The sequence below is a fragment of the Rhopilema esculentum genome, chromosome 8 (assembly GCF_057945365.1).
Source record: "Rhopilema esculentum isolate cy_ngs chromosome 8, ASM5794536v1, whole genome shotgun sequence".
NCBI lineage: Eukaryota > Metazoa > Cnidaria > Scyphozoa > Rhizostomeae > Rhizostomatidae > Rhopilema > Rhopilema esculentum.
This window is the reverse complement of record NC_142822.1, coordinates 10,159,157-10,185,910: the sequence shown is the minus strand read 5'-3', so window position 1 is coordinate 10,185,910 and position 26,754 is coordinate 10,159,157. Positions and strand designations below refer to the sequence as shown.

Here is a 26,754-nt window from a genome sequence, read left to right as displayed (position 1 = left end):
AGAAAGACAGACATATATCTGATGGATAAGCAAAGTTTAAGATAGAAGAAGTGGGGATGCTATTCGACTGGCAGTAGTCTCGATTCTATGTTCTATGCGTGCTCTCAAGTGGCGGTGATAATATTCTGGGTACCAGATTCTATTTTATTTTTATTATAATGAGTCTGGTACCCAGGGTACGGTGATAAATGTCAAGGCTATGAAATAGAGCACTCGTTTGAAACAAAGACAACGCTGTTTGGGAATTTTTGGAAGCCAATTTTTAGACCAACAGAGCATATGCTTTTCACGGTAGAGCAAATTTTAATTGTCCATTTCGGATCAGGGTGATTGTCATAATAGACTTATGACGTCTGTAGTCAGAACTTTTCGTTGAAAAATTAAAAAGGGTATATGCTTACAGGATTATCTTGTGAAGCTCTTTTTAACTCAAATCTTGACTATTTTAATTAGTTTTTTGATTGATAAACGACCCTCTACTATGTTATTTGCACTTTTAAATGAAATATTGGATCGCTAAAGTCTTTCAAATGCTTTATGATTGATTCTAGTATATTCTAGATTTCCAACGTATGTTTCTTAAGTGATTTTTAAGCTCTCTCCAAATGTGTACACAATAGGTTAATACAGAAGTCAAAGTTGATGAAGAAAAAGCCAGAAAGAAACTTAAAAGGTCTAGGCCTTAAGAACTTTTTAAGCACACTATAGCAAGAGAAGTTTGGTAGAAAATATGAAAAACTTGTAAAAACAAACTTAACTAGAAATGTCTTTCTCGAATAAATAGGAGAAAAAAAATAAATGCAAAATGTCTAGCATGCTTATATGATAGCTGACATGCGTGGGTGCAGCAAGTGTTGAATCATTCGGGGAAACAAGCAAGCTCGACGCACAGCTATTACACGCTGCAACATTTGGCAACTCAAATATTGTGTTGTTTTGCCTAGGTTATGGGATCAACCCTGTCTATTGATATAATAGGCACAAAACTCCACAATAGAGTACACAAGACATATAGTGATAGCAGCAATCAGTGGCGTACCCAGGGCCCTTGTAGTGGGGGGGGGGTCTGGGGCATAGCCCCGAGAAATTTTTTGGGACCACGCCCTTGAAACACTTGCAAATGCGGGGAAAAGCCCTTTTTGCAAAATTTTCCCCCATTATTTGATTTATTTTAGCTACGGTAAATAGCAAAGTATTTTATAATTGTTATTGACACAAGCATACAGTATACTACCCCCCCCCCCAATGAGTTTTACATCGTTTTTGGAGAAATCTCGAGGACCATATTTTAGAAAAGTGGGGGGGGTCCGGACCCCCCTATTTTCTCCCTTGGGTACGCCACTGAGCAATGTTGTAATTGTTGAAGTATTTATACCAGTATAAATATTCTTTTTATTTTTGATTATCATTATTATTATTTAGAAAACGAAAATGTGCATTTATGACCAGGGCTGTCGCTATTGGGGTCTTGAGAGCTGTGACACGTGATAGCTCACCTGGAAACCCTCTTGAGCTGAACAGCTAGCGACAGCCCTTCTTATGACTGGCTTAACGAAGAAACAAATTTGATGTACAATATTTATGCGAAACTGAACTAGGCACATTGCTTCTCATGCTGATCTTTATCACAAGTCGTAGAATTTCTTATAAATTTTTGCTTTTTATATCTCTTGCTGGAGTTGAATTAATACATAACAGGTCCTCTATCGCGATTAGCATTCAAACATTTTTATCTTATAAGGGTAATAATTAAATGCCTGATGCTCCAACAAAAGGGATTATTTTTCATATATAGGCATAGAGTACCGAAGTGATGACATCACAAACATCTATTTTTAAAATTTTGAATTTTGATCCCATAGACTGAAAGAGCATCACGAAATACCTCTAAACACGCAAAATCAGTTGATTTTGTCACAAATTGGCTGTGATATGGCCACATGAGCACTGTCTCTTGCCTCATCAAACCTCTGTAATTTGGTCTTGGTTCATAACTTTATCAACCAGGCCAGAATAACAGTAATCCTTTAGCAAACTTGAAATCTTTCTTTGGTCATATCCCACCCAATTTTAAACATATCTAGCTTATAATGCACATTGAGAGGTATTTTATGCCGTTTTTTCACATTATGTGGTCAAAATTGAGAAATTCTAAAAATAAATTTTTGATGACGTCACACTTCGGTACTCTATAAAGAGCGACAGAATTTTTTACATTACTAACAAACAAAACGATTCTTGCAATTATCAATGTTATTAAGTTATACCTTGCATAATTAAAAAACTAGAGAACAGAACTTCGAGCATTAAGCGAATCATAAATTTAAAATGAAAGCCAGTGTGAATATGAAAATTCGAAAGAAAATCATCTAGAGAGATTGGCAAAAAGTTTATAAAATATAGCAAGGAGACAAATGTTGTGATTTATGCATGTATGCAATAACAATGGATGATATATACTAATTAGTTAATTTTTTTAGTCAGAGAGAACCATGTTAGAGATATATAAGCTTAGCTCAATGTCCTATCATGTACATACTAAACATGTAGTCTTTCGTGTACTACCAGCACAAGAGAACATAATAAAAGTGAGGTCAGATTTAGTTTGGAAAAATTTCATGATAAAAGAGAATTATCACTTAAATTATTATTAATTTCATTAAATTTGGTTTTGAAAATAGCTGTAACTATTGACCAACTCAACAGCAACTATCTACAATTGAAGATTAAACTAATGTTCGTGAATGATTAACGTAAATTCCCTATTTACAAAAACAAGCTCAAATAAAAAACCTAGTTCTCTAATTATATTAACATATTCTTCATCGCCTCCTCTCCGCATCGAGGCTCGCTGTGCAGAGCACAGTTTATTTTGTTCTGATTTACGCTGTGCAGATGTATTCCAACCCGCTCTTGTCAGCAATAAATAAGATTTTCACATATCATACCAGTACAAACCTTAGTTCATCAGTTTTTTACAAAAAATACAGTATGTTTTTGAGGATAGGGCACATATGTGGGAAAGGCTTGGGAGGCTGCACAGCGACTTCAATGCTACGAGGAGGTTCGAAGATCTCAAATCTGAGTTCGCCGAGTCTTCTCCAATCAGGATTTCAACAATGGCAGCTCTCTCTATTCAATTTTTCATAATGTACTGACAGGGAATTCAAAAAGTAAGATATAATGCCTAGATTGTGAGGTAATGATAAAAATCCATACATACAAATCTTTTAAAATACAGCAACAGGTTACAAAAGATGAAATAAATCACATACATTGAGAGAAATAGAGAACAAGAAAAAAAAACATGGATTATTTTTAAAAACGAAAGAAATTTGCATGCGGGAAGTTCTTAAAGGGGGAGCTATCTTAATAGATAGACTAATAATCGAGAAGAGAGCACCCCCTCTAGGAGAGAGCACCCCCTCGGTTAAAATATCCTTCGAGGAGAGAGCACCCCCTGGTGATACTGGGTTAAAATATTTGGAAAAGAATGAATATCTGCAAGGCAGTGTTTGCTATAGCCAATTGTTAAACTGTTCAAATTCATATTTTATCATGTGCAATGTTTGCGCAGCATTAAAAAACTATGGTATCTGTGAAACAAGCAAGGTGTATGACGTCACAAGAGGAAGCGTTTTGAAATGTTGTCAACAAATTTTGTTATGTAGCCTCCTATGTGTTAATTATTCATTAGGAGTTTACTGCTAGACGAATTTGCATGTCACCTGTCTGGCGTAAATCAGAACAGATGTTTCCGGATAATTATGTTTAAATTTCTAATTGAATTTCAGAAAAGTAAATGCTTCAGTAGTAAGTTACTGTTGCCGCGACATGTTCCCATATAGAGGAAACTCGACACGCGTAATTGGCCTATTATTATTGGCCGACATTTTACTGCTTGTTGCTGGGGTGTGCAGCAGTTTCTATTATGGAGGCAAGGGTACGGATGAAATTGTTGAAATATCGAGATTCAATCAAATATTTGCCGAGCTTCGAAACGAGTATGCCGAGTTTGAGTTACCTAGGCTGGTACCTAAACAGGTAGGTATTTCGCATTTCATTACTTCTGTAGCACTCTATCTCATCCAAGAGGAGCACCCCTCCCTAGATTTTCGACTGAAATTTCCACGGTCGTTTGAAAATAGCATTGATGAGTCTTATGATAGATTGTTTTGGAAGATCTCCTTTGCTAACAATAACAAGATGAGCAATTAACTCTAGCCCTAAGTAATCACAGTCCTCTGTCTTTGACGGGTGTTCATTTAGCCACCCACTTCTCTCTCAAGGTACTACCATATGTTAGCTGCAGAAAATTTGGAAATTGATGTTTTTAAAAAATTAATCAAGTTTCCTGAGTTGATTCACTTGAAATTAAAAGTCTGTTTTGTTTATCTTCAAGATTTTACAGTATAAATTCATTTTTAATGCTGATATTTTTAATTAGGTATTGAGAAATGGTTGATAAAAATTATTTTAATTAAACAGACAATAATTTACAGAGCTATCTATAAAGATGATCTATTTTATACAAATTTTCAACTTTGTGGGAAAAACCTGGAAGCTATAATATAAAGGGGCTGTATCTAGGGGCTGAATCTAGGGGCTGAAGTGGTCCACTTGGAGGGCAAAACAATGACATTTGCCCAGCAGATAACATGTTTAAGAAATCCTCTGAAAGTTGCTCTCTAGACACGGCCCTGCTGTTGCAACTGTTCTCTCACTTTTTTGAACAAAAAAACATAAAATCAAAGAATGGACAGTTGGGAACCATTAACCATCCCTTGTATGCCAGAGTTCTCTACAAATATTGACATATTTCTCAGAGGGGATAGTTTTGGTATGACATCCTGTGGAATGTTAGAGAAAATTGGAAAATCTATTCCTTAGTGGAAGCTGAAAATGAAAAAAAATGTAATTTGGTCTCTTACTTTAAAAGCAAATTACTTTAAAAGATGTCCTAGTCCCCATTTTTCAAAAATATGCCTCAAATTACCATTTTAAAAATATTTTTAATTTTTTTTTTCAATTTCAATTATTTTTTATATATCTGCTCCATCAAAAAAGCAACAACCTTTGCTATAATGGTCATTTGTGGTGTTCCTGCAGCTATAGAAATTTGGTTTTTTGACTAGCTCCTTTTGATTGACATGTCTCTCATTCTCACAAAACAATTCAGATTCCAAGCCTTTCTATTTGTATTTGTTACTACCTAGCATCTGAAGGTAGTTTTAGGACACTGAAAAGCTGTGCTTATCAAGCAGTTTCCTGGTCCTATCTCTTAATGTGAACTAAATCGATACATATCATATAAATGAAATGTTCTCATTTCTGCAGTGGTTTAAATTTTGGACAATGACATCACCACTCAATATGTATGTATACTGTCAAATTTCATGCTCTGATCGCAAGGGGAAAATGGGTTAATCTTTTATAATCTATTATCCAATTATAGTGTAATTATAAGGTAATCTAATGAATAATAATTTATTAATGTATTAGTCAGAAATGCATTGTGCATTGGAAACTGTTAGACTGATGTTAGCTTGATTTTTTTAAATCTTAGGATTTTTGGCAATTCTAGGTAGATATTTTTGCAACACTGATATTTTGCAAAGATGGGTTTTTGTCAATCATGTCTAAAGCTTCATACAAGCAGGAGTGTTCTGCAGGACTGCAAGGGCTTTAAAGAGTTTTTGTGGGGGCAAAGCACTCCAAAACCCACAGGCAAGATTATTTTACTGTTTTAAATTCAGCTTTGAAAACTATTAGAAGGCTTAACACATCTCTCCTCCCTACTTCAGTGGGTTCTGCTTTTACATTTAACCGGTACAGACAAATGTATAGCTTTCATCCTAATTGTATCTCATTGTTTGTCCAGGTGGATTCATTTTTCCAAGCCATGGGCCCCAAATTTGTTATTGAATTCCCATGAATATTTTCATTTTATGATAAATCTTGAAAGTAATTATAGAATCATAAATGTCTCTATCTTACTGTTTCCAAATCCCAAATTTACTGCTTTAGGTTAGTCCTTCAAACAGTAATGTTGAAACTGCATGGAGCAGTTCTTTCGTCAGTGGAAAATCTTATTTTTGTTGTGTAGTTTCATTCGAGTTTAGAGATGCCACTTTGCCCCAAAAAAGCACACAGCTCTAGAATAAAGGAAATATGCACCCACCTTATTGTTTCCAAAATCTAGGTATAACTAACGCGAGATTAATCATAATTGATTTATAGGGATTTGTTCCTTTGAAAGTTAACCTTTCGATGATTATTAAACCCTAAAATGTATTTTATCAGCAATAGATTAACTTGACTCAGTTTAAGACGCTCAACTTGAATTAGCGCTAATGTCATTGTGAAATCTGGGTTTTCAAATTGTTTTTGTGTGTATTTTGTACTTATTTATAGGTATGGATGGCATTTTTAAGTAAGAAGCATTTTGCGCGTCAGTTTGATTTAGATGAACCGTTCTGCATAAACCTAATAGAGCTGGGATCAGATTGTGACCGAAAAAAATATGAATTCGAACATTTAAGCCCAAAAATACAAGAGCACTCGTTCAACTGTGTTTTCTAGTACATTTTACTAGATCGATTCTCCCCGTGTTTACAAAAGTTTCTCTCTTTGCAAATACTGAGTGATTAGGCCCTTACAGCTTCAAGTATCATGCCAGGGCATAAGTCTTTGTATGCCAATGTTGCACGCAAAACATTTATGAGTGAGTTAATATCTATCGACCAGTCGAATAGAATATGGTGTACTTCATAGATTGGGGAATCATTCAAGATGGAAGTTGATAACGGACGAATCGTGACTGCAACATCTTTGAGCCGAAAGCCGCCAATCTTCGAAATCAAAGATTTTCTCAGCGTTTCAGAGTGTGATTCCTTAATTGAACTTGCCCAGAAATCTGGATTGGAGGAAAGCGTTACACTCGATGACAATGAAGGGTCTGATATAGAACGACTGCGTGAGATCAACGATTTTTCCATTTGGGATAAAAACAAAAACAGTTATGTCGATGCCAGCGAGGTAAGATTAATATGGTATCTATATCTAATGTATCTTGGAATTTTAACATCAGTCCACTGCTTGGTTTGGGGCCGAATAATTCCTTAGAATTTATCATTGTCATTAACTGTATTGTGCAGAATGAACGAAAACTGTCGCTTAGATTTATATCTTAGAACTTTTGTTAGCGCTCCAACCTTGTCTTGCTATGAATTGTGTGACAATGAAAATATACGCACATCAAGTCTTGAAAAAGAGCGCCGAGTGGTTTGGTTACTCCTGGCCTACTCCTGGGCGATGTAGCTTCACCAAAATTTTCTCCAGTTTTGAATTTACGATCAAAGGAAGAAAATACCATCATCTAACCGTTTAGAAAAAATCCTTTAGAATAGTTTCTTTTCTTTTTGACTTCATTTATAGTTGATAATGTTGGTTTGACATTAAGAATCCTTTTTTCGTTACATTTGTTGTCGATTTGTTTCTGTTGGTTTAAAATTCGTCACAAGATTTTGCGAACCCTCCTGTGAACAGCCAATTTTAAGCGTAACCTTAATTTTTATCTTGTCTTAGATAAGCTGGATTTTTATGCAATATTTCGATTTTGACTCCAAAGAAGACAAAGTTTTGAGAATGTAAGTCACCATTGATTTTTGTACTCTGTTGATAATTATCTTAAGGCTCGGATGCTTAAGAACGGCTTATCTTAAGGCTTAAGAACGGATGTCTCAAACTAAAATGCTTTAATGCCGAGCAATCTCCGTGCATACACGTGCATATGCGTTCTTTTTTTCTGTATTTTTGCAATCAGAAAATTCTACTTCAGCATAACGAATAACGGTTATTTTACGATTACTGTTCATAAAGTTATATAATATAAGTTAGTTATAAGTTGATTATATTATAAGTTTTTTTTATGTGTGGCAATAACATGTAACTGATTTTACGTACTTACAGGTATTAAATGTCGCTTTTTTAGGTTTCGGGATTCAAATTCAAAAGTTACAAAAACATATTTTTGTGACGTCATTACCTAAGAACTCTATTCTGACTTGTTAACCTTTATTTATATATATATGTTTCAAGTGATCTGAAATTGTAGACTGTTGGCTAGTATGAGTTTCATTTTTCCCTTCATTTTGAAGGATAAAAGACTTGAACGCAGACGCTGATAATGATGGTACGTTTCTTAGATTCCTAAAAAACATTACATCTCGATATGAAATTAGGCTCTATACATTTTACTCATGTAAGGTTTTTATCTGTGTTTTTAATGTAATAGATTTCTATTTATCTTATTTAGATCTAGGAAACACGACACACAGTGATCACAACTGTTGCGGTGTTTGGCCTATTTAAATATTCGTTTTATTATTATTGTTCGGTTATTTTAAATTGATTAAATTATTTCATCATCATAAAGATACGACCTAATTGATTATAAGATTTTCGGATTTGTTAAGAAGAGAACTGGCCAATTCTGCCAATGTGTTTCACTACAATGCCAAAATATGGAAGTTTATGCCTAGCTTCGATTCATTATCACAAAGGATTGTTGCAGCAACACAAAGAAAGGCTAAAACTGGTGGAAAAGGGAACCGGCCAATCCACTTTATCATATTGCCAAAAGTAGACAAATGACAATGGCTCTCTAAGATTCTTTTCTTTTGAGTACTGGTCGTACAGTGACTAAACTTTTTACCTTTAAAGGAACACAAGTTTTCGGGTCAGTTTTGATTCTGTGAGTATATAGATGCAGTGCCGGATTATACTCTGGTGATGTACTGTAAAAACTTAATAACTGGAACCTGACGACAGGGTTGGGATACTCTTTTCCTTTAGCAAATATTGCAAAGGTATTCGGGAAGCCCCATGTATTAGCAATTTTTTTATGCTCAGGTAAATCAAGACTTTGTTACCAAATCACAGTTTTCTCAGAATACTCGACAGACCTGTAGCCAGGATCTGGCCCTGTTTTGTTTCACAGCCAAGGCTGTTTTCTTTGTCAAAGTATTATGCTTTATTGTGGAGAGCACCACTTCTATCTCGTCACGCTGTGAAGTAGCTAAAAATGTAGCATGTTTTTAATTGTCTCTTTTCTAAATGCAACAGAAAAATACGTTCCTCGCACTTTAAATAAGAAAAAAATGTAATTTATTAATGACGAGAAGCGTTAACATCTGCAATCGGGTCTTTTTCTTGAAGTTGTTTTGAATACTTTATCAAAAATTCATTTATGCAAGTCTTGTTCTCTACCAGAATTTTCGACGGAAAAAGTCGTGCTTTTCTAAGCGTTTTTCTTCAATGGCAAATCTTTCTGTTAATTGCAACCAACAGCTCTATATGTTGCTTATTGTTGGAAAAGGTTCTATAGTGTGCTTTATTTCTTGTCCTTCAGTTGTTCAAAAGAAAAATCATTTTATAATATTTATATTTGCTTTGAAAGTGAGAATTCTTCCTGGGTATTCGGTCTCTAATTCTCGTGCCCATGCTCAAACGTCGTGCTAATTTGGCACCACCTTTTCCTGTACTTTTTTTAAATCAAGAATTTTGTCAAAATACAGCGATTTGTAATATGCCTTTTTGGTAAGCAACGCTTATTCAGTTCTGTTTCTTCAACGAACGGATAACAGTCTTTAAATACTCTCAACGTGTAGAATGGTTTCCGAACGTACTATGTTTTTAATAACCAAAGGTTTGGCGAGAACCGTTTAGCAAAGACCTCCAAAATAGAAGCCATCAAATGTATCTATTCATTTTGCGTGATCATACACACATCCTGCTTTGCTTTATTTTTATATTCTTTCATAAAGCAAGCAGGGTATCAAAGTTTCAAATCGCCTGCAAAAACTTTAATATTAAAAATTGTTTAATTACTCTTAGGAAGCCCAGCCTTTCGAAATATCGAAATATCAACACATAAATGGCCGTCTTTTCATAGTGTAGCTGTCTGTTTTGTGGTGATTTCATTTCATTTTGCTATGTCAAGTCTCGCAACGTTCTTATATTTATCTATGTTGCGTTTTTGTATAGGCCAGTTATCAATGAAAGAGTTTGAAGATTTGAACCTGAACAAGACTGCACTTGGTTTTATCAGATTGATTAATGAAATCAAAGCCGAAGACCCATCTACGAAGGGGCGTTTTAGCGAACAGACGTTTTTAGGTGACGAAAAACATCCACTTTTATCGCGGTTACGGCAACGGTAAAATTTTGAGTTAATTTTATTATTGCATCAAACCGAAGTTTCGGCAAAATTTGCTCGATCTTTCGATTGTTATTTCAAATTTAATAGTTGGATTGCCAACTTTTTGTGATTGCAACTCAGATAATAGATATAACGATTATTTAGCTATTTTTCAAGGTTAATTTGATATTTCTAATGTTAAGGGCTCCACAAGGTAAGGTAAGTATGAGTTTAGTTAATAAATATTGCCCGATAGAAACGAAACATGAAAAATATGCTCATTTATTGAAAGATATTTTGCAATGAAGTAAAGATTTGAAGTATCATCGATATTTCAAAAATTCTAAGCTCTAATCAGTTGCCGAAGTATTATGAATCAAAATCACCTGGTTAGGAAAAAGGAGAAGAACAATTTGAATGAAAGAATAAATAAATCAACGAAAAGTTTCTGAATGAATGTTTATCAAAAAGTTTTTAAAGAGTAAAGCGAAAACAAGTTTATGGCAAGGGAAAGTGGACAGGTGCATTAAGTGTTGCTAAACAGTGCTACTTAATATTTTTGAAAAACATAGAATTGATCTGATTTGTAGACTGATTTATTTTCAACTCACACTGAAAGTGATAGTGAATAAAAAGGAATTATATTTTCTTTAAAGCTTTATTTTTCACTTAGTATTATTCTATGTTATTCTTCAAACATCTGCCTTATTTTAACTCACGAAAAACATTTTCCCTACCAACAAAGTCTTATTTAAAAGCTCTATTTTTTATTTAGTGATAGAAATTATCACGAGGTTATCAACACAACTAATTTATCACGAGGTTATCAAGACAGCTAAATTTTGAAAAAAGTTCTAATTTTTTGGAATAGAATTTGCTTGTAAAATTTTTTGGATAAATATCTATCAGATAAAAAATAACTGTCAGAACATTTTACCGGTGCATCTTGAGCAAAGTAAGATGATTGCAAAAGAATAAAGTTGGCAGCAATAAACTTGATTAGCAATTCTTTAAGAAAATTAAAGGCATCGTCCGTTGTAGTGACACTTCATGTGCTTTGGACTTCAGGGAGGGAATAAAATTTTCTGTTAAGATCTATATTTTAATATTTTTGCATGTTCGTTTGTAGAAAGTTTTCCTACTGCCATGTTCGAAGGAAAATTTTGGAAGGTTTTTTCGTTATTGCTTAGAAATTTTAGGAAATACGTGAGGCATAGACGTTGACCAAAGACTCATTCAATGGTTTCAAACTTTGAGAAGTTTCAGCCGAAAAGTTCTTCTTGCCCCCAGGGAAAAAAATGACGGGTTTGTGCCTGCCAGATAAGATTTTGTGACGCTATCTTGGAAAACGTCACCTGTGCTCGAATAAATTTCTGAAAATATCTTACGTGAAAACATAATATTTTCACATGGCATACCTGCGCAAGAAAAAAGGGACAAGAGCTGTAATTCTGTCCTCGAGTTTTTAGCCTTAAATGACACCTTGTTGGCAGACGCATCCCCTGGTAGTCTGTTTATTAAGTGACCCCCCGCCCCCGGGTTCTGGCCAGCAGTGTTTCATATTTTGCAACGATATACAAAGGTTTGCAAATTTTTAGAAATATTGATAATGACGATATCCTTACAGGCTGTCAGTTTTAACTGGACTACCTAGAGAATTGATAGATAGCAGTGAAGATTTGCAGGTAGAGAATCTCCATATTTAATTGACTTAGATTATTGAATGAAGAGATATTTCATGTCTTTCGTTAAAATGATGCAATTATTTTGTTTAAATAAATGTTAATTTTATGTAAAATTTAAGGTCGACCCACTGCGTCTGTACTATAATGAAACTTCAGAAAGCAAGTTGTTTGACAAAACGAAAAGTTTCAACAGCCATAACTTTTTGTTTATAGGTCAGATCACAGTGTTCTTTTTATACCTTTTGTTCCGTTTTGCAAGCTCTTTCTGGTGGTATCATCAGATTTTAAAAATTTGAAATTCGAAGTTTTGTTGACCGTGCATTGTTCATGCTTCCGGAAACGCACATTCCGGTCATTTGCCAGAATGTTCCCAAGACTTAAAATGATAATTGGCTTTTATTCTTACTTATGATTTAAACTTTAAAAATTTAGGTTAGGTAGGTTGCTAGATGGTTATGCAAAATTCCCTGTCTACTTGCTAAAGCTTGACAATGAAGTGATCGCTTAATCTTGATCAACTTGCTAAAGCTTGACAATGAAGTGATCGCTTAATCATGATCAACTTGCTTAAGTTTGACAATGAGGTGATCGCTTAATCATGATCAACTTGCTAAAGTTTGTAATCGCTTTCTGTAAAACTTCAATAACAATAAAGTAATTGCTAAATCAATTAATCACAATTAAGCAGTTTGGGCAAACCTGGCTTCTCTCTCTTTAAAATTCTTTATGAAGTTTGGTAGCTCAGTGGACAAGTTGTAGGGACATTGAAATTTGCAATTTGCGCTTTCCATTCAATCGAACAGACTATTCAAAAGGATTTTTTTTGTCTAGGCAACGTATCCTTATGGGCAGTCTCGTGTGTCAATGGAAGGACAGTTTTTACATTAATTCGCGGAAAGCTTATGCTCCGCCATAGAAATGTGCTCAGTACACATGGTTTTGATTTTTCTTCAAAAATTTTATGGAAACCACCAAAGTTTCATGGTTTGCGTTATCGTGCAATACCGATTTCTGTGCGAAAAGAGCTGACTAACTAAGTACAGAGAATTGAGTGTCGTTGCGTAGACTGTGTGATTCCCCTTGAACTGTGCGATTCCCCTTGAACTGTGCGATTCTCCTTGAACTGAGGGATTTCCCCTTGAACTGTGATAGCCCTTTCATTATCTGCACGCAACAACCGATTGGTGATAGCCAACCAATCAGGTGCATATTTGAGCTTGCACGGTTTCAAAATTACACAATCACTACAGGTCGCTCGAATTGCCCCTTGAATAAGTACGCCCTTCACTGAGCCTGAAGTGAAATATTATGCTTTAATAAGCTCCAATCTATAAACAAATTTTGAAAATAAATGACTGGAGCACACGAGACATCACATATTAAAGTAGATTGAAACCTAGAGTAAAGGAAGCTTTCACAATGTTTTTGTAGCATTGATCTTTAGTTAGCTATCAATAATAAATGACTGATTGTTGATATACTGGTTACTAAATTCTCGTTTTAGTTATATTTTACAAAATATTTTGTTGAAAATCTTTAATTTGCCCTAGCCCCCCTAATTCACATTTGTGTCAGTGTCTATGTTTATTTCAAAACCCCTTCAAAGCTAGCCATTGCTAAAGGACAACCATTCTTGAAAGAATCAATTATATTTGTAACCCCTTTTTACTTTTTCAGGTTGTGCGATATAAGCCGGGCGGTCATTACAATTGCCACCTTGATAGCGAAGAAATACCGCGAGTAATGAAGAAGTGCTGCCACCTCCCTGAAGCAGGCGACCCGTTCAAGGGCCTCTGCCAACTATGCAGGTACCTAAATTGCAGATATGCAGTTGATTTATCTGTCGCAATAACTTTATAAAATTTGTATTCTTGGAAGGTAACCGATATAATTCGTCGCTACCGAAAACGTACACAACGCCAGCCATAGACCAATTTACGATTGTTGTATTCGACTTTCGAAGATAGGCGGTTGGTGCATTTTCAAAAATAGTTTTCTAGTTTGGACTGTTGGAATCGAGGGGAAGGTTTTGCAGGGCTAAGAAAAACTGTCTTTGATGGTTTAATCGCGACAATTAGAAGTCAAGAAGAGCCTGATAGCACTTGGAAATGACCTTATTGAACTAATCCTCGTTTTCGCCAATTTACCTCCCTTAAAACGTTATAACTTTGCCTTCTTGGATATTTAACCGTTGAATGTGTAAAACTACATTTGATTCAGATCTTGGAAAACGCAGTTTGATATGTTCGGTTTGGCATAATCTGTTCGACATAGAGAAGTTAAACTTTTCGACTCTAGCAAAAGTCATCTTCAGTAAAGTTTGCAAAAAGCAAAAAGTTTACAGGTAGTAAAAGCTCAACAATAGGAATCATAAATCATGTAACCAGTTCGTGGGAAAAATAAAAAGACGTAAAAGAAGACTTCAAAAGGTAGTGGTAAATGACCTAGGGGATATAAGCAAGGAACAAAGGAGAACAAAAGAATACAAGGAAGAGAAAGAGAGTCAGAATAAAATCACGGAAATGCGAAATAAGCGAAGCTCTGTCCCTGTGTATGAGAAGTCTTTCGTAAGAGAACAGACCAATTTGTACAAGAAGCTACGTGTCTAGTTTTTTAATATGTTCATGAATGGGAAAAGGGCGACCAAAGGAGATTTAACTTTTTGCCCGTTAATTCATAGATGCTCTCTACAGCGAATAAGTAGACTGCAAATTTTTTTCCATAGTAAGTAGCGCTGCAGCCACTACTCGTATACTTATCAATAACGTTAGAGCACTTATAGGAAGCGGGGCGATCCTTAAAGACGAATAAATTAGCAAGACGTCTAGTTGATATAAATACAAGCCTTAACTTAGCATCAGGGTAGCATCTTGTCATTAGTTTAATACTGTTTTCTTAAATTGAAGGCTATAGTGTTCTAGGAAAGGAGCAAAGAATAGAAAACGCTTTTTTACTATCTAGGTTGGAAGTAATCTCAGTAGGTTTTATTTGTTTACCTAGAAATATCCTGATCATCTTATCAACCCAATATTAAAACTGCGATATGGCCCCTACCCATTGCATGGAAGCTCATCGGCGAGCATGACATAAAAATTTCGTTCCTTTTGTAAGTTGATATTGATTTTCCTTTCATATTTTTTTTATTTCAAACTTTATGAAAAGAGTGTTCTTTCAGGTATATGACTGTGCTGTATTTCCTAAACGACGTGGAAGAAGGGGGTGAGACCGCATTTCCTCTTGCTGACAACGAGACGTTAAGTCGTGAGGTTTGTTGATCAAATAGGGATATTATATCCTTTACTTTTCTCTTTTTGTCTTTTATTATCAGTTCAGCTTTAAGCCTTGGCCAATCTGGGCAACATTGTCGGGCAACATTCATAAATTCCCAATGTTGCTCAAAAGTTGTCCAGTTTTGTCGCCATGTAGGCTGACAAATTCGTCAAGAAATTTGTTGCTCTAATGTTTGAGCATGCTCAAACATCTTTCGGCAACATTTGTTGCTTAGCTCTATGTTTTCCAGCTCGGCCACATTGTCGGGCAACAATTCACCTTAATTACCAATCTAAGAAATCAACATATGCTGTTTTGTATTGCAAAACGATGTGCTCGACTCAATTAAAATAAAATGGCCTTTCAAAGTTTAAACTTTGAAGTTTATTGTACATAATGGAAAGAAAGCTATGGAGAGGAAGAATAGAGCAGGAAGAATAACAGGGTATTGTCTGGAACAGGATCAAGTGCAAGTTCTTTGAAAAAAACAGATTGGCCAAATGCTACTGAATCTACGAGTGGTCGACCAAAAACTTCTAAAAGCAACAGTGGTGTCGTGATGTCAAAATCATCTTCCAGTAGCTTCACCTTGCTTTCTTTCTGCCATATTTATCCAAATTTGTGCTTCAACCAAATATGGCACGGAAAACCACTTAACCGACCAAATTTGGCAAGCTGTTGTGACAACATAAACAATAGATGCTGTACGACAATGTTGCCCAGTTTGGCGGCAATGTTTCGACGGCAAAAATTCAACAAAATTCGAACAACATTTTCGCTCAACATTATTTGTTCAGTTTGGCCAACGCTTTAGGTCATGCTATATTCCCTAGCTGTAAATCCGTTGTGATGTGTTTTATCTTAATGTATTGATTGCTCGTTATTCTATAGTTGTAACTTAGAAACGCGTGTCTTCAGACAACCTTAGAAAATTAGATGATAATTATTTTTAAATAACAGTGAAGATAGACAACCGGGAAGGGGGGAGGGGTTGGGAAGGTATCTTTCACATACACTGATACGGGATTTGCCATTTTTGGGGTACCTTTTTTCAAGTAGAAGGTAATGTTTGGGGTATCAATTTTTGTACAATCAAACATGGTCATAAATTTTGGGAATGATTTTTAGTATGATCTTAAATTTTGGGTATCATTTTCATTTATTTGACTGAGTGTGTTGCTCTGACTAGTTAAATCAATGTTAGCCTTGATTAGGATCAATTTGATTTCACATCCCAAATGGTCTAGGGTGAAATTAGATGGGTCTCACAAATCTTCTGGCTTCGATGCTTCAGTGTTTTTTTAATATAATGTGATGGAATAAAGGAAATACTTATCTTTTAATCTCTGTCTCCATAAAGCCTTTTATTTCGTTTTTTGCATGCAGTTGAATTTTAATAACATTTGAATAATTTATTGTCTTGAAAATTTTGCGTAACGGTTTTGGAATTGAAATTTAAAGTATATCTGATATCTAGTTTACAACAGTAACTTGACCGCTGATCTTTGAGCGATTAGTCAGTGTTATACAGCTACAAGCTATACATATACAACTTAGGGGCCCTTTTATTATATATAAAACCATTTCTATCTGTCTCAAAACCAGAGCCGTCGAGAGACAGCTTGGGCCCAGAGGTGATTCACAAAGCCCGACCCCTTAAGAAAAGGTCTTATGGCCACACCCTTCCATCTTCAGGAGAATTAAGGAAACGCTCTTTTAGTTACAATTGTTGAAAAAGATTTTTTAAGGATTTTTAAAAAAATGTGCAAAAACTTTTACATAAATCAAGGACATGTTTTCTCTGCGATAAACTTACAGGCGCTGATTCCATATAAGTAGCTGAAATAGTAGCTTTTTTGTATTATAAATATATCTTATTACATTTATACGGGCCCCATTGGAGCACGGGCCCCGGATCTACCCCTCCTAACCCCCCTCTCGACGCCTTTTCTCAAAACACGTGCTAAGAGGATGACTATTTGAATGGCAACAAAGAAAACATACATTCAGGGGCGGATCCAGAGAAAATTTGAAGGAGGGGCAGCTGGTAGTGGGTGCGCTGAAAAATTTTCAAAAATTGGTTACGAGAGTACGCTGTATCAAGATTGTTGTGTAGCATCTAATAAATATTCTATTTTGTTTATTTCATTTCTTATTTGCCTCAGGAATGGACGGAGGATGCTGAAGGGTTATGCAATCTGGCCCGAAATTGCAAAAAATCACGAGTTGTTGTAAAGCCCGAAAAAGGAAAGGCCATTTTATGGTACAATCATCATCGTCGCAAAGAATCCGGGTGGATGGGACAGATCGATTATCGGAGTTTTCATGGTGGTTGTAATGTATGGAAAGGTCAGAAATGGATTGCGAATAACTGGATTAATGTAAGTCCAATCCGTGACGAAGATCTTAGGTTGTGGGCTAAATTGAGATCAGATGATAGGCACAAGATGCAGGGTGAATTTTTTGTAGATGAGAATTCAACCGGTCCTGAAAAAGAAAAGATTGAAATCCAAAATGATGTCAGCCAAGAAAGGGTATTTGGTGTAAACGATGAATTTAGAAACAAGGTCTCAAAAAAGAGCATAAATGCTGCCAATATCCATGATAGCATTGTAGGAAAGCAATCTCCACAGACTTTGGACCATAGTGAGCTGTAGACGAGTGGCAGACAAACTGTCATTAGTTCCGTTAGCATAACAATTAAAATAAATGATAGCATATTTATGAGGGGGTTTAGGCTAGATCGTATTGTAATATATTCGTACTTAACCTATTTTTCTACTAACCGTAATCTCTAGGTAATTATTCAATGCAAAAGTGTAGGGACGAATCAAATATCAGTTATGGTATTTTAGATGAATATGAACTGTGTATAACTATCCAGTAGTGTGTTTTGATATCTTTTTCTGCTAGTATGCGAACGGGTGAGTATGCATCATTTTGTTTGGAATCAACGGCAATCCTTAGCAGTATTGAAATGTTTCGAATAGGTTGACATGGGTCCCGAATTATGTGTTAGAATTAAGTTCAGCAAATATCTAATAAATGAATACATATTTATTAGTCTATCCTGTGGTATAATGAAAAACTATCTTCGACCATGCTCTATCAATTGCGTGGTGCTTTTTCTTCTTGAGTGCCCCTTAAGAGCTACATCGAGTTTTTAGCTTCCATTAAGTATTATAAAGACGAAACTAGATGAAGAGGATCAAAAGAGCGCCTGACTGTACAACCTAAGTTTTATTTTCAAACTCGTTTCATTTTGATCATACAATCTAAATATATTTCACCTGTTTCGACAGTCATCTGTAAGGGAACCTTTGTCTTTTTATTTTCCATATCTTTTCTTTGCCATATCTAACACAATTTTAGGTATTTTTTAATAATTTTTCGAGTCACGCGGTTAAAACTTGAAAGGCTATTAAATAAATTTTTTGATGACTTCTAACTTGGATACTCTATTTGATGACAAATTGTCACGCGACTTCAAGCTCTTTCCCCATTACATCATGTTTTTCCAAGACTGGTTCCAAATTGAATAAATCAAGCAGTAACAAAAGTAATTCCGTAGTTAACTTATCGTTCCTACTGGCCATATCTTAGCCAATCTATTAGATACTTGCCCGGATTTCTAAATTTAGAGGTATTCAATGTTTTATGTTAGACTGACTCTAAACAAAGATGGCAAGACATCTTCACGTAGGTTCATTGATATGATTGCTGCCGAACAATTCATTCCTGCGTGTAATTTTGTCACATTCTTAATTCGAAAAATCATTCCTTAAACAACCTTTCTTAAAAAGTTTATTGATCTTTGCATGATTTATCAGGACTCAACTGCTGTTTCGCTTCATCCTCTCCCAAAACCTTTAATCTTTCATAAAAGTTCCCTCTCCGAGTCGTAAATCTCAGCAGCCTCGTTTTGAGCTACGATCTTGTGCACGTTGTTGGACTGCAATCATCACATCAGGCAGAATGCAAAAGGGAAAAGCTAAAAGGAACGCAGACAGTGCGGAAAATGATGAAAGTTCTAAGAGAAAAAGACAAGGCTGTGGTCTTATTAAAAAGGAGTTACTTCTTGATTCTTTTATAAAGGAAACTGGCGAAGTTTACAGGTTAAGTATCATCACATTTGTTTTGTTATGATATGAAATGATGTCATGTGAACTATCTTTTTTTATTTCGAAAGATCCGAAGAAGGATGCTGTCTTCATCAGCAATTCTCAAATAGGAATTTTGAGGGGAAATGAAGGGGAAGAGAAAGGGATGGTAGACATCATACCTAGAAACGAAGGACACCAGCAACAACAAACTTCAAGGGGAGGGGTGGGTGGGTAGGGGAGATTGGCTTTCCTTCCACTGTATTTCTCATTATTAAAATTTATTGGAAACGGTACGTTTTGACCAAGTTTTTTAGATTTTCCATATGATCTCTAAGATTAGAGAAAAATGGTTAAGGTGAAGTTGCCTGACGTCAAGTCACATCGTTAGGTACAGTTTAAGTTTTCCACATTGTTTGGCACACTGCTGAGTGCTCATACACGTATTGTTATTTTCAACTTGAATGATGTATTTATAGTTCAGTTCAGTTCAGCTCATTTCATTTTTGAAAGTCCATACATTCAACTGAACAACTCATTTAAAATACAGCAACAGTAGAAAACATGAAATAAATTACATACAATGAGAGAAATAAAGAACAAGGAAAAAAGCAGGATTTACATGCAGGAATTTCTTAAAGGAGGAGCTCTGTCAATAGATAGACTAATCGAGGAGAGAGCACCTCCTGTGGTTAAAAATCTATTAATTCAGTATTTACACCACAGGCTGCCTAGGAGGGAGTCATAGGACTAACAAGAACAACTGCCACACAACCTCCACTCCCTTCGAAAAGAAAATAGCAAAGAATGCCCCACAGCCATCCCCATCCATCCCACACCCCTACAAAGAGCAGCCTATAGTGACATTTTTATAGTCCTGAGAAGATGTTACAAAAAATTATATTGTTGGTATCTGGTGGAGAACAGATGGAATTTTAGTTTCTGGCGAAAATTTGTAACTATAGTAGATTGTTTGATGATGCAGGGAATGTTGTCCCAGGACTTGGCACCTGCATATCTAACCGATCTTAACCCATATTGCAGGGTGTTTTCTTGAGTCATATAAATATCACCTTTGGAAGCTTGTCTTGTATCATAGTGATGAAAAAATGTCAAAGTTGCAAAAAAATTGTGATAAAGGACAGGAGAAACCATGTTCATAGATTCATAAACAAATGCAAGCAGCTTAAACTCAAACAAATAATTCAGTTGAAGAATTTTCAAATCAGAAAATATTGTTGGCTTTGTATGCACTTGATGAGTAAGACCCCAGACAATGACTCTATACTGGAGAAATGAGGAAAATAAAGAGTTATATAAAGAGATTAAAAAACTAGTAGGTAAAAGATGCCTTACTTTGAAAAATATACCACAAGTTCTTGAGAGCTTTATGGAAAGTTTGCTTAAATATGATATTTCCAACTTAAACTTTCATCCTAAAGGAGACCAAGGAATTTGACATATTTCGCCTGTTTAACATACTGATTATCAGATTTGATATGTCTAAGCTCCTTGTTGACCACTTTTTGAAGAGTATTTCGGCTGTCTGATTCAAAGTAGATGTTTGCGTCATCAGCAAAGAGATAGAAAGATAGTTTGGAAGGTGAACTGGGAAGATCATTTATGTAAATTAGAAACAGAAGCCAAGGACAGAGCCTTGTGGTACACTACAAGTAATATTGTGATGACTGGAGTTGTAGCCATTTACTGAAACATACTGACTTCTGTTACTGAGATACGAGGTAAACCATGCTAAAGCTGTGCCTCAAATGCCATAAGGAGAATCTGATGATTAGTATCGAAAGCTTTTTGTAGGTCAAGGAACATTCCACATCCAAATTTCTTATTATCCAGAGAATTCTTGATTGATTCTGTCAAACTGATTAATGCATGGTTAACAGAATGATCAGCTCGAAAACCAAACTGGAGATTATACAAGATTTTATATACTTCCAAAAATTAAATAATCTTTCATACATTCATATCTCCATGACTTTGCTGAAGACAGACAGGAAAGATACTGGTCTGTGGTTTGTGACACATAGTTTTTGACGCATATATTTCTACAAATTCTAAGCTTCTTGTGTTGTAGATATTCCTCATTTCAAGTTTTACCTTCCATCTTTGGCCATAATTTAATTGCCAACTCAACTCTTCATAATGTAAAATATTAAATAAATTATATTTTAATTATATAAATTATAAATAAATTATATTGTTGTTTGGCATACTGTTGCATAAAAATTTTGGTATCCGGTGCCTAACCAGTGTTAAGTTTTTCATTAATTAAGTAGGACATAGTAGTATCCCCAATTTCAGAAAGACACCCTTGTTTTTTATATCCTTTTGCTCTTAGTACATCTTTCTTGTGCCAGTTAGTTCATTGAAATACTGTTCTCCAAGTATTTAAATGTTCCATTTTTTTCAGATCTGGTAAACCATTAAATTCAGGTAATGTTAGTCTTTTCATACTCCATTATTTCTTTTCAACATTGTGTTCAAATCATGATTTTGTTTTTACTTCACGTTTCAAGATTGTTTTGGTATATATTTTGCTTTAATGTTTAATTTGAGCAAGGTTATTCTGCACCTTTGAAAAAACCTGGAAGAGAGGAAACATGTCATACTAAAGTACTTTTTGTCTAACACTCATCAGAGTAAAAACCTTGGGTAATGTCCAAAAGTAAGCAGAACAATTTACATCCAGAACATAAGCCATAGGTGTACCGGGTAAGTTCACTTGGGGGGGGGGGGTGCTTTGATTATTTTGCCTGAAAAATGCTAATGTCCATATTTTTAGGAAGAACAAGATATGATCATTAGCATCAGGGTGTCATTGTCAAGTCTTTGCTGTGTTACGAGGATATATGTGTAACGAAGATATGGTGTTAAGAAGATATGTTTTTATGTGTCTTGGTGAGCTGCATATAATGCTGCTGGAAAAAGAAGCAAAAAATTGCGACAACTTTTGTCGAATGGCTAGCATTCATGCTTGGATTCTCTAATGCCAGTGGCATAATGCTGGATAGGGCACCTTAGTTTGATAAAGCCCAATATGCTTTTACGTACATACTTTTAAAACTTTGGTCATGCTCAAAACTTTCAAGATCTTCTAAAGTTCTTCAATTGAAGCTCTAAAATTCAGCTCCCACTAGCTAACAAGAAAAAATTCTCAGTTTCAAATTTTTCTGTTGTGTTTGAAGTGCTTTACACCCTTAGATGATATCTTCTTGCAGTGTATGAGTAGAGGTCCATGGCAAATTTTCCTAATGGCCCCATAATTTTTCCTTTACCCCATTGCCCGAAGCAGAAGATATATATTGGTCTTTGTTTTTAAATTGTGCATCAATTTCTCCCAAGACTTTTTCCATTCAAAAGCATGTCCTTAACCAATGTGTAAAATTCAACAAAAAATTCCTTTCTGACACCATTTAGTGCAAAACTGTTTCAAATGAGATGTCTAATCAAGTATGACAGCATAATAGTTGCTTTCTTTTGCTTCCGAAACAATCCTCTCAAGCACTATTTTCCCTGCCCTCTGTTCTTGTTGCTTTCTGTGTTTTCACACATTAGGTCTCTTCAACCTTCTTCTATTTGTTCTGAAAGCGCTCATGATTATGACCACTTTACTCATCTCAGAGATTTATAAACACGTTCAAAATGTAGCTTTTCTGATACTTTTTGTTTTTGGAGAAGCCTTCTGCCTGATTTTCTCCCAAAAAAATGAGCTGCCCGAAACTAGGGGGTGGTAAGCTCACCAGCCCCATGGGCCTATGACATCAGCAGAACTTATCTGCTTATGGTTCTCTGATGAGTGTCAGTCAAAGAGCACTGTTATATGACATGTTTTCTGCTTGTTTGGATATTCTGCACCGAAAATGGTGAAATTTCAAAGCCTGAATGCTATATTATAAACATTTTTAGACAGTATAAACAATATACATTAGACTATTCTTATTTGCAGTTAATTTTTTTCAAGTTCTGTAACTAGTATCATTATTGACTTTATTGTTATAATTACTCCTCTGGGAAGAGAAAAGCTAATTTGAAAAGCGACTCTTGGATTTCTGAACTAGCATTAGCTGGAATAAACATTATGAAGCAAGAACTTCCAGAACACAAACTGACAGGGGTGGACAATTCCAGTTAAAAAGTGGTCCCCCAATGGGGAACCAGCAGCTTTTTCAGTAGTCTCCCGCAAACTCTGGTGACAGGATGAAATGAATAATTCCAGTAAAAAATTGGTCACCCTGCAGTTACCTTGTGTAGCTATAAGCATTCTCCCAGAGATAGAAATAGTTTTCTTGCATGCATTGGAATTTGAATTGTCCACCAATGATATGATCACCTCTCTGTTGTTAACAAAAGTACATACTTCCAGAAGACAATCTTCAGCTATCCGAGCCAAAACTTAAAAAGCTTCCTGAAAACCACAGTTGGTTTTGATACAGTTTTTTAAGGCAACCACCTCTATTCCTGGTTGTTGGGATCATTTCACCAAGACCCAATTTTGCACCTTTGGTGACATCTCTAGAGGCTTTATGAGAAAAAGTATATTAAGGTTAACAAAATCTAATTGTATGCGACAGTATGCCTCCTAATCTTGACAGAGTTTGACATTTCAGTGCAACGTCAGCAAAATTTCCATTGTCTTTTGGGAACAGACAATTACAGGCAAAAATTCCTAAAATCCTCAAAATATACTTTGTCTCTACACCTGGAGTTTGGCAGCTTTGATAGAAATCTATTCGTAATGATGGCAAAAGCGAGAGCTCATTTGATGTTGCTAATACTTTTTCACTATAAGTTGTGTTACTAAGCTGTTTTGTTCTGTTCTTGTTGATATCCTTGAGATTAGTACTTCTTGTGTTTGTCTTTGTCCATTTCTGTGTACCGCCATTATACAACTTAACTTTGGCATTTTTCCTTTCCTCAAGCGCATGCATTTCATAACGTATCATTACTTCTAGTTAATACTTTTTGTATTCAAGAAGCATTTGAGAAAATAAAAGTGAGAAAAATTGTTGGCAAAAATTGGTTTTACATACATACTTATTCATGTTAAGTTATGAGTTGTAGATTGCAAAAAATGAAACTCTTTTATTTTTCAGAGAATGGGGCAATTGAGATAATAACAGAGCCATTCCATTGCTGCATCATAAAAAATTTAATTGAAGATGAAGAGTTTCTCAAAGAGCTCAAATCAGACTTGTTGTCCCTAGAATTTAATGAAAAGTCAAATGATCTTTACAAGTTTCAGCAGGTTTGTGTTTGAAACTTGATCTGCTCTGCTCTGCTCTGCTCTGCTCTGCTCTGCTCTGCTCTGCTCTGCTCTGCTCTGCTCTGCTCTGCTCTGCTCTGCTCTGCTCTGCTCTGCTCTGCTCTGCTCTGCTCTGCTCTGCTCTGCTCTGCTCTGCTCTGCTCTGCTCTGCTCTGCTCTGCTCTGCTCTGCTCTGCTCTGCTCTGCTCTGCTCTGCTCTGCTCTGCTCTGCTCTCCTCTACTCTACTCTACTCTACTCTACTCTGCTCTCTTCTGCTCTGTTGTGCTCTCTTCTGCTCTGTTCTGTTCTCTTCTTTTCTCTTCTGTTCTCTTCTTTTCTCTTCTGTTCTCTTCTGTTCTCTTCTTTTCTCTTCTGTTCTCTTCTGTTCTCTTCTGTTCTCTTCTGTTCTCTTCTGTTCTCTTCTGTTCTACTTTGTTATGCCCTCTTTTAATTTCAATCTATGAACATTTTTCTTACACCATTCACGCAACTCTTTCATGTTTTTCGCAAATCTTTTCTTCATTGCAGAGTCATGACCTCAAGGTATCGACAGTAAAAACAATAGAAACACTAAGGTATTCACATTCTACTCTTAATAGTGTGTTACTCCCACTTTGGATAGCTCGCTTATGAAAATTCCTTTTATAACAATGTACAGATTCCATCATTTACTCGTGCTTTGTGCTGTTAATTTGGCTACAATATTGCTAAAACGAAAAGGTTTATTATATTGGTGATTTATCTCTTTACAATCGTTGACAACATTTCATCATCTTGTTCATTTAAAACGCTTTACATAGGGTATTATTGGTTTAATGCAAAAGTATAGATCCCTTTACCGAATATATTTCTATAAAGACGCTTTGGTTAATACAGCACAGGACAGTTGTAAATTGCTAGGTTGCATGTTTCTAAATGTAGATACATTTTATTCCTTAGAAATGTCCTGTATTGTGACCTCCTATCATGGCTCCGGGGTGTCACTGAACTAAAGCTGAACGATACAATGGATCTGTCTTGTGCAAAATACGAATATACAGGTTAGATACTTTGATATATCTGCCATTTATGGCGCGGAATTTAACCATTCTGCTATATCCATTGTTTTGAGCATTGGCTAGCCAAAATATTTATCGTAAATCATATATGCACGCAAAGGTGTAAGAGGGGGATGATAATGCCAAAACAGACCTGAGAGAAATTTATTCTGTTACCAGGGCTCATGATGCTTGCTATGCAATTTATGCTGCCCCTTTCATGTATCTACACATACATAAAAAGTTCAATTTTTTAAGCCTTTATGCAATAAATTTTGAAAGATTGTTTAATCCCTGCCTGATTTGAATCCCTGCTATTAGGAAAAGGCAGATGTTTCCTTGGAGCTTTCAATTTTTTTATGTCGTAAAACCATCCAGGTACAAAAAAAGTTTGTGAAAATAAATTGTAAGTATTTTTTGATCCGTGAGATACTAACATGAAGTTTTCAAGGATAAATTGATTTTTCTTTAAATCAAAACGGCAAAAGTAATTAAAATATTACAGCTGTAGACTGCTAAAATTCTTTTGCTCAAAAAGGTAAATGTTTATGGCTGGCAGCCAAAAAAGGGTTGGTAGACCAAAAATATTCATGACACCGAGAGAAAATAGGTTTTTTCTGACGAAAATGTGAAACGATATGTTTGCGTTTATCTGAAAAACTTTCTGTTGTCAGCCCTTCAAATTCAATGCTATAATTGTGTAGTTCAAGTGCTTCGTTGCGTTTTGAACATAAGTGCTTTAATCGCCCTCTTGGTATCAATTAGATAATCTTTTTTCTTGAATAATCTATGAAAAGTGATTGAATTGGTCTGTTAAGGCAATAACTGGGCTATGCCATAATGCTATATAGGCATAAACGATGCCAATGCCTGATCCCTAAGGATCCTTTGGAGTCCGATGCCAATGATGCCTTGAAATATATTCACAAATATAGCTAACCTATTTTGTTGCAATCTTTGCAATGCTTCTTAACATTTTATCAAGTGATATGCTTTGTTGAATTTGATGCTTTTTGCAAATGGCAGTCCATATCTGTATAGAGTAAAACTCATTGTATGTCTTTCCAAAAAACTCGGTCTTTTAATGCTTGCGAGAAAACTTTTAACCAAAAAAAGTCAAACTTAATTAAAAAGTATGCTTCAACTGACTTCAAAACAATGCAGTTTCTTTCATTACAGGCGGATATTTGAACAAGAAAA

At 35.4% G+C, this 26,754-nt stretch overlaps 2 protein-coding genes across 3 annotated transcripts in view; both read left to right on the top strand.

The window, feature by feature from the left end:
- Positions 1-3,677: 3,677 nt before the first annotated feature.
- LOC135694672 (transmembrane prolyl 4-hydroxylase-like) lies at positions 3,678-18,035 on the top strand. Of its 2 annotated transcripts, none has more exons than XM_065213498.2 (9): positions 3,678-4,044; positions 6,775-7,038; positions 7,588-7,649; positions 8,160-8,194; positions 10,048-10,219; positions 11,829-11,886; positions 13,564-13,694; positions 15,062-15,152; positions 17,322-18,035. In XM_065213498.2, the coding sequence occupies exons 1-9, from the start codon at positions 3,835-3,837 to the stop codon at positions 17,811-17,813; spliced, it is 1,515 nt and encodes a 504-aa protein (XP_065069570.2). In that variant the 5' UTR covers positions 3,678-3,834; the 3' UTR covers positions 17,814-18,035. The 2 variants fall into 2 exon arrangements, with proteins under 2 accessions (XP_065069570.2, XP_088965724.1); XM_089109598.1 differs by lacking the exon at positions 3,678-4,044 and adding an exon at positions 4,076-5,727.
- Positions 18,036-18,178: 143 nt separating this feature from the next.
- The window catches only part of LOC135694663 (prolyl 3-hydroxylase OGFOD1), a 32,576-nt gene continuing 24,000 nt past the window's right edge, over positions 18,179-26,754 (top strand). The window contains exons 1-5 of the mRNA XM_065213487.2: positions 18,179-19,271; positions 21,685-21,707; positions 24,368-24,519; positions 25,046-25,092; positions 25,457-25,557. Coding sequence (XP_065069559.2) covers positions 19,132-19,271; positions 21,685-21,707; positions 24,368-24,519; positions 25,046-25,092; positions 25,457-25,557 — 463 coding nt within the window. The 5' untranslated portion in view covers positions 18,179-19,131. The remainder of the gene's footprint in view (positions 19,272-21,684; positions 21,708-24,367; positions 24,520-25,045; positions 25,093-25,456; positions 25,558-26,754) is intronic.

Excerpts from the sequence above, each read along its gene's own strand:
- LOC135694672 (XM_065213498.2), top strand. The coding sequence starts at position 3,835 with ATGTTCCCATATAGAGGAAACTCGACACGCGTAATTGGCCTATTATTA. Across the intron at positions 7,650-8,159 it reads GAAGACAAAGTTTTGAGAAT|GATAAAAGACTTGAACGCAG; the intron begins GTAAGTCACCAT and ends TTCATTTTGAAG. Across the intron at positions 13,695-15,061 it reads GGCCTCTGCCAACTATGCAG|GTATATGACTGTGCTGTATT; the intron begins GTACCTAAATTG and ends GTGTTCTTTCAG.